The sequence below is a fragment of the Camelus ferus genome, chromosome 3 (genome assembly GCF_009834535.1).
Source record: "Camelus ferus isolate YT-003-E chromosome 3, BCGSAC_Cfer_1.0, whole genome shotgun sequence".
Taxonomy (NCBI): Eukaryota; Metazoa; Chordata; class Mammalia; order Artiodactyla; family Camelidae; genus Camelus; species Camelus ferus.
The window spans coordinates 106,147,502-106,155,660 of NC_045698.1; the positions used below are offsets into that span (position 1 = coordinate 106,147,502).

General features: G+C 55.6%; 1 protein-coding gene across 1 annotated transcript in view; it reads left to right on the plus strand.

Moving 5' to 3' along the window:
• NDST1 (N-deacetylase and N-sulfotransferase 1) overlaps positions 1-6,062 on the plus strand; it is a 65,152-nt gene extending 59,090 nt beyond the window's left edge. The window contains 1 exon segment of the mRNA XM_032477116.1: positions 1,023-6,062. Coding sequence (XP_032333007.1) covers positions 1,023-1,142 — 120 coding nt within the window. The 3' untranslated portion in view covers positions 1,143-6,062.
• The last annotated feature ends 2,097 nt before the right edge of the window (positions 6,063-8,159 follow it).

An 8,159-nucleotide genomic window follows, 5' to 3' on the forward strand; every position in this document is an offset into this window, starting at 1 on the left:
CTTCTCCCATTCTCCCTTCTCCTTCTCCCTTCTCCCTTCTCCCTTCTCCCTTCTCCCTTCTCCCTTTCCCTTCTCTCCCTTCTCCCTTCTCCCTTCTCCCTTCTCCCCTCTCCCTTCTCCCTTCTCCCTTCTCCCTTCTCCCTTCTCCCTTCTCCTTCCCCTCTCCCTTCTCCCTTCTTGTCTCCCTTCTCCTCCCTTCTCCCTTCTCTCCCTTCTCCCTTCTGCTCCCTTCTCTCTCCTTCTCCCTTCTCCCTTCTTCTCCCTTCTCCCTTCTCCCTTCTCCCTTCTCTCGTCCCTTCTCCCTTCTCCCTTCTTCCGCTTCTCCCTTCCTCCCTTCTTCTCCCTTCTCCTGCCCTTCTCCCTTCTCCCTTCTCCCTTCTCCCTTCTCCCTTCTCCCTTCTCCCTTCTCCCCTTCTCCCCTTCTCCCTGTCTCCCCTCTCCCTTCTCCCTTCTCCCTTCTCCTCCCTTCTCCCTTCTTCTCCTTCTCCCTTCTCCCTTCTCCCTTCTCCCCTTCTCCCTTCTCTCCCTTCTCCCTTCTCTCCTTCTCCCCTCTCCCTTCCTCCTTTCCCTTCGTCCCTCTCATCCTCCCTTCTCCCTTCTCCCTTCTCCCTCTGCTTCTCGCTCCCTTGCTCCCTTCTCCCTCCTCTTCTCCCTTCTCCCTTCTCCCTTCTCCCTTCTCCCTTCTCCCTTCTCCCTCTTCCCTTCTCCTCTCCCTTCTCTCCCTTCTCCCTTCTCCTTCATCCCTTCTCCCTTCTCCGTCTCCCCTTCTCCGCTCCTCCCTTCTCCCTTCTCCCTTCTCCCTTCTCCCTTCTCCCCTTCTCCCTTCTCCCCTTCTCCCTTCTCCCTTCTCCCTTCTCCCTTCTCCTTCTCTCCCTTCTCCCTCTCCTCTTATCCCTTCTCCCTTCCTCCCTTCTCCCTTCCTCTCCTTCTCGCCTTCTCCCTTCTCCCGTTCCCTTCTCCCTTCTCCCTTCTCCTCTCCTTCTCCCTTCTCCTCCCCTGACATCTGCCTTTTTCTGTTACAGTCCCGTGCCTTCCTGAAAGACTATTACCGGGACCACAACATCGAGCTTTCCAAGCTGCTATACAAGATGGGCCAGACACTGCCCACCTGGCTGCGGGAGGAGCTCCAGAACACCAGGTAGCCTCAGCCCCCACAGTGACATTGAATGTGACAGCAGGGATGTCCCACCACACGCTGAGCCAGACTGATCTACAGAGTGGGGAGCCAGGCCTGGGCTGGCCAAGCACTTCTGAGCAATACTCTGCTGTGTCCCGGAAAGGGCCGGGAGGAGAGCCCGGGCAGTCCACAGGCACCTCAGAGCACCCAGTGCTGGGTCTGTGGCTGGTAGGACCTCTACAGCCACCAGAGGTCCCTTCCACTCCCAGCGTTTCATGGGGAGGCCACTGCCTGCTGGTGGAAGGCCACTCGCTGGTAGGAGGGAGCCCTCAAGACTCTTCTCCCCTCACTGTGTTCTACCACCCATACCCAGTCCTTCAGCCCATCACTTCCTGCTCCAGCAGGGTGTCCCCTGGGTATTAGCTGCCATATCTTACCTGTCGTCCAGAGGATAAGAGAGAAACAGCCCAGCAGGGCCTTTTGCCAAGCCAGGGGAGAGACTGGACATTTCCCTGACTATTTTGAGCCAGGCCCTTCCGCAGCATCAGCTGGGCACCGAGTCGGTCACTAGGCTGGATGTAAGGGCGGTCACCTCAAGAGAACTCTGGACCTCCACCCACATTCTGGTTCCTACCTTCGCATCTCCCCTTCCCTCCGTGGGGAGAGAATCGCTGGTTCCTACAGTATCCAGCAGTCCTCCAGGCCTCCTTCAGGGCCCTGGGGCACTGTCATGCCATTTGGACCCAGAGACCCAGGTCTCAACTCTTTCCCCCATTCCTCCCCCTGGGATATGACATGTGTGGTGTTTCCTGTGGTAAAAGACGGAGGCAGTCGTGGAGTCTGCCGTGTCCATGTCGCAGTGTTCATCCGCTGTCCCGCAGCCCACCCAGCCTTGGCCCTGGCCGATACGGGGCAGAGTGGGTGAGACCGCCCTCCCTGCCCTGCCCCAGCTGTCTGTGGCCGAGGGTTCCTAGAGACCCCCTTAACTTCCCCAGTAATAAGAAGCTAAAGTTTAATATTTTTTTCTTGGTGCCAGAGTTTATACCCTGGGTTCTGGGGTCACACTGTGTTACATATATATAGTGTATATATATATTATATTTTTTTTTTGGTTAGGTTTGTTTTTAATTCAGTCATACAAAATGGTGGCAAGCCCCAGTCCCAAAGGGTATCTTATCTCAGTGCTGGAGTTTGAGGTGGAAGCGGGGAGGGCGTGCCCGCATGCGGTGGGACCTCGAGGAGACAGTATGGGAGGGCCCTGAGACATCTCCTCGGTTCCTCTCCCAAGTGCCATGGCCGTCCCGGGGCTACCCTAGGCGAACAGAGCCCGTGAGATGCAGAGGGGAAGACTTACTCTCTCTAGGAAAGCTGGCTGTGTGAAGCGCAGTGACCCTGGGTGACTTTTGGCCAAAGGAAATAACCGGGCTGGAGTGGGAGATCCCAGGGCCAAAAGCTAGCCTGTTCCCCTCCCCCCGACATGGTGCTAGGTTGGGAGCTACCCTCGGAGCTGGGAGGCCCCTGGGACCCAGAGACTGTCTCGAGGCCCCCCTGCAGACAAGGGGAACTCCAGGCTATTTTCTGGTTGGGGCTTGCTCCTACCCCTCGCCCTCATCTTTTAACAATGTCAAGTGACTGAGGCTGGGGACAGGCTTGCTCCTACCCCTCCCACTTCCAGTTCAGCTTGGAACTGACACCCACGAAGTGGTTTCTAGAGAGCCTTGTCTTATTCAGAAGACTCTAGTGTGTTGGGGCTGGAGAGTCCTTCAACGAACGGGTATAGACATAGGTCTGGAAAGGGGAGGTGGTCCTGGGCTGAGATTGGGAGCAGGGCCAAGAATTGAACTGGAGTCTCCCGATTCTGAGTCTAGTACTCTTCTGCCAATGCCACACTGCCTCAGAGTCCATCCTTGGGACCCTACTCTGTGCCAGGTTTCCTGTCCCTCCCTCTGTCACACCCTCGGTCATTCCAGGATATGGGGACAAACCACTCCTTCCCCGCCAGGGTGCCTTTGAACCTTCTCAGTTCCAGATCTGAGTTTGTGTCCCTGTCACGCTCTCCCTCGTCACAAGGTCCTTCCCCAGCCTGGGAGCCTGACTCAGTCTTAGTTCCCAGCTTCTGCACTGGGATGAAGCAGTGGGTCAGATGCTCCACAGGGCCAAGCTGGGGAGGGTTCCATCGTCCCACCAGAGAAGTGTCTCCATCGTGCTTCTCATTGGGGCCTTAGAGCCCGGGAACCCTGGGCGCTGCCGACACGGCAGGGGAGGAGGAGCCAGTGTCAGAGGACAGGGCGCCATGCCTGCATGTACGTCCACCAAGGCTTACCTGCACCAGGACCAGACTCCCAGCGTGGGCAGCAGCGCCCACGGTGCACATCCCAGGCCTCACTTAATCTTCTGTCACCGCGGGGCTCGGGCTCCGTGACCTGCAAGAACCTTACACCTCCCACCTTCTGAAATCTTCGCTCCGGGCCTGGACACCTGCCCCCAGTCTCTGTGGGCTCAGAATGCCACGTCGGCAGGCAGGCCCACCTCCCTAGGCCTCTGGTCTGAAGGAGGAACATGCAGGTTTGAGGCCCCTGGGGAGCAGAGGAAACACTGGGGATTTTTGTCCAGGCCCTTCTGGGAGGCTGGGGACTTGACCTGTCACATATTCTAAGTCTGTCTTGTCACTGCTACTTCTTCCCTGCCCGCTGTCGAATCTGTCGAGGACCCACCTCCAGGACCTGTAGGTGCTGGGGAGGGAGAGAGACACAAGTCCTTCTAGGAGCTCTCAGCTGCTGAGCACACAGATCCCCTCACGGGAGGAGAAAGCCAGAGGTCAGTGGGGGCGGCGGCATCAGCATGGTCAGTGGTCACCAAGTCACTGTCTGGTCCAGAAAAAATTATAGGAGAGAAGGAGCTTCAACAGCGTAGATGACTCTCCCATCCCTTCTGCCATCTCCTCCACACACCTTTGCCCTGGGGAGGCCCAGGGGGGCTGTGTCTCCTGTGCTGCCTCGGTCACTCGGGGCTCTAGAGCTGCCCACGCCGTGGGCGTCCTGCCCTCGGAGGAGAAGTCTGAGGCTTAAAGCTGCGTCTCTTCTGAGCCCCTAAGTGGGAGTGGCCGGTGCCCCCGGGGCCCAGCAGAGGAACCCGGGGTCTGTTCCCAGTAGCAGAAAAACTGCTGCATGGACCCACAGAGATGGGTGGTCCCCACATCAAGTGGTCCCCACAGGTTGGTTAGTGGCAAAAACAAGTAAATGTTGTACCAGATACTTTATAATGAACTTCCACTACCCACTGTTTAGCCGTAACGTATTGCCGCCTTCATCTTTCTCTCTCCGTACATTTTTTCTGAACTAGTTTAAAAGTTGCAAGTACCATGAGACTTCACCCCAAATGCTTCAATGTGCATCTCCTTAGATTTGGGACTTTCTCCTACAATTGGCCCATTTATCACCCCAGACAACAGTGATTTCCCCACAACATCTGCTCTTCAGTCCACATTTAAATTCCACCCCCGCCCCAAACTTACACCTGCTTTTGGAATCAGGAGCTAGTTGAGGTACACACGTTGCATCTTGTAATTTTGTTTTCTAAAATCTCTTGAGAGGCTGAAAAGTTTCCCTTCTGCTCACTTTGATTTTTAAAATGACATTATTTCTGAGGTGAGCGGGCTGCTGTCCTGTGGAAATCCCACCTTCTGGATGTGTCTGTTTCTTCACGGTGTCATAAAGCACGTTCCTCTGACCCTTGTACTGGCGAGGGTAATTCAGGCTGTGTGACTTTCTACCATTTGTACTGACTTGAGAACGCCAGCCTAAGATGCCCCCCTGCTGTCACCTGCACCGAGTGCCAAAGCAGCAGAGGGGCGGGCCGGAGCTCCCGGAGAGGGCGGGGGAGCCAGCATCTCAGCTGGGCCTGGGAGGAAGGGCCACGGAGAGTCAGGAAAGAGGAGGCTACACACTTGGAGTGGAGGGCGGGCCATGCAGCGTTGGGCCTATTGAGAAGGAGACGCCTCTGGCTCAGAAGGTTGGTGCTGCCCTCTTTGATCCTGGTGATGGACCACAGGAAGCCAAACAGCACTGCTCTGTTCTGTGGTCTCTGGGTTTCCATTTCCTGGAGGCCCATGGTCTGTGTGCACTGGAGCAGAGCCAGCCCCTGGGATGTACCAGGGAAGAGCCCAGTGGGGGAGCTGCCTCGCCCAAGCTGTGACGTGAGAAGAGCCCTGGGGTGGACGGAGGAGATGTGAAAGTTTGTCCCAACTGAATCCATTTGGTAGCTGAGTGACAGTTTTCCCCATCTACAGACTGAGCAGGTGGGGCTACAGCACGGATTTTCAGGTGTCAGGGAAGGAAGCAGGTCTGCTCTAGCTGAAGTGAGGATGGGGGTCCCCAGTCCCCTCACCCCTGCCTGCGAGGCAGTGCTGGATTCCCAGGTGGCTTACCCTGGGCTGCCTGCAACCAGAGGCTTGCCCTCGCCAGCTCTTTGGCCAGAGACTTTTTTCTTTTAAGCTCCCACAAGGGACAGGCGTGGGCCCTGTGCAGGGTCAATGTCAAGGGCCTAGAGGATACTCTGGCTGTTTTATCCTAATCAGTTCATCTCTCCCTCTCTGCTTCCTCGCTGTGGCCCTTGAGAATGAGGGAGGAGAGGGTTTTCTATGACTGTGCTAGCTTTTATTATCAGCAAGAGGGCTCCTTTTGTAATTTGTGCATGAAATTCATGTCATTTCCTGGGGAGAGGAGAGGGCTGACTGGAGAGGGTGGGGGGCACACTCAGTGTGGGGGAAGGCAGACGTTTCCTTCCTTTGTAGGGGTGGGAGAGGAATGGAGAGAGGGCACCCCCTACTCACCTCATCAGGGCTCTCAAACCAGCCGTTTTGGGTTGTGTTAAAAGTGGGAACCTTCCTCCATTAATGTACAATCTCGAACTAACTGCTAATAAAGTGGGGTTCTGTTTGTACGCATTGGTCACATCTGTCTGACCTTTTTGCAAGGCCTGCAGGGGAGGGTGGACAGAAGGATGTTTGGATGCACAGCCAATCGACATGCGCGCACACACACACACACACACTGCACACACATGCACGTGCGCGCAGTCACTGTCAAATCAAAGACCAGTCCCATGAACAGTAAACTGAAGCTTGTCCAGATAGCTCAGGCCTGTTTCAGGACAGCCAGGTGAGGTGTCTCGAATGACAACCCTTCAGCCATGCCCACTTGCTGAGAAATGCTAGGGATTGACCACAGCACTGAGAGGAGACTCAGTCTAGAGCTAGTCCTGCTCTGAATGTGTGTTATGACTGGGGACAAGTCCCTCCTTTTTGAGCCTCAGTTTCCCTCACCTCTTGGGGGTGTGGAAGGAGCTGGGCTCAGCGGCCACTCTGGAGAACTTGCTTAAACTGCAGACTCCCTGCCTGAGATTTCTGTCCAGCAGGTGCAGGGTGAGGCCCAAGCACCTGCATTTTTAACAACCTCTCCAGCACACAGAGACCCCCACCCTGGGAAACCCTGGCTCAGATAGATGGTTCCTATGGCTTCTAATTCATTCAGAGTCCCAGTGTCTGAGGAACGAACACTTCGGGTGAAACGAGTGCCTTCCTAGCCCTCCCAGCCGGACTGAGCACCAGATGTGCAGTGGAGGGGCAGAGGCGGGGAGCAGAGAGGCCCTGGCAGCGGTCTGCAGTGCGGGGTCTGCCCCGCCCCCTCAGAGCCCCCTGCGGAGCTTTACAAAAGGGGACAGGGACCCTGAAGTGTGGCTTTTAAAAGCCTGCTGCACAGGGAAGTGTGGGAACACCGAATCAGGTCACTGAGGTGCCCAGGCTTGTGGACGGCTGCCGTTGGGGTGGGCTGGGACACGGCTGGGAGCTTGCTGCGGGTTCTGCGGCGACAAGGAGAACTTGGGTGGAGGCTGCATCAGTGGGAGCAGTGGATCTGCCCGATACACAAGGGATTCCTGCACCAGGTAAGCAGTCAGGCTACATCAGAGATGTCTGAATTTTTTAACAGCTGACTTTTTTTTTTTTTTTTTTTTTTTTAAGAAAAGAAACTGCATTGAAAACCAGATAAAGGCAGGGTGTTCTGGTTGGAGTTGGGGTGAGGGTCTGGACTAACCAACTCAGCTCCTCCCCTCTGTCCTGGGAACCTTAAGATGCCTTGAGACACGTGAACGCCCAGCATAGCTGCTCTCAGAGGCCCCAAGAGTCCTGCAGTTCTAACAGGTTGAGTGGATGAAGGCACACTGGACCTTCCTCACCCCCTAAATAAGTCCCCTCAGGGAATCTGGTGCCCGAGGGGCAGTCCCAGATCCTGGCGAAGCCCTGGATTGGATTCCCTGGAAACAACCTAGATTTCCATTCACAGAGGATCAGCGGGAACACGAGGATGTTGAGTCATCAGCCCCAACTTCCCCCAGGGAAATTTCTTTAAGACTAGCCTACAGTGTGACCATTTGTGGGAAGAGAATGCTACATCGTGTGTGTTCTTCCTGACAATACAGCTTTCCCTCTCTCATGCCAAACTGATAACGGGTTACTTCTGGAAGAGGGGGAGGGAACAGGGTAGGGGGAGAGGAAGATTTCAAAGGGGACTTCAGCTTTGGCTGAAATATTTTAATAAAAACAATGTATTCATGTGTCATTTATGGGGTGAAAAATGCCTCAAAAATAACCAGAATTGAGTGAAGCAGAAAGGGGGGGGCCCAGGCAGCTGGACTGTTGTGCGATGCCGCCCTAAAGACAAGCCTGCTGTCCACCCAGCCCACAGGCACTGGCAGTGCAGGCCCTGAGGAGACCCTAGCCACGGGCGGCGGGGCCGGGGGGGACGTTCCTGCCTTGCTGCAGGTACCCTGAGCACCTGTCAATAGCCTGCGCTGAGGGTCCAGACTTGCTGTGTGATTATACGAGAGTCTCAGCTCACAGGTTGGGGAGTTAGAGTGAACATCAGCATTGGGACAAACCACCATCCATCACATGAGCAGAACACAGCCTAACACCTGTGAAAATCTGCACAAAAAACATGAAAGAATGCTGCCAGGAGGAACCAGCAGGTGCATCCATGTTGAG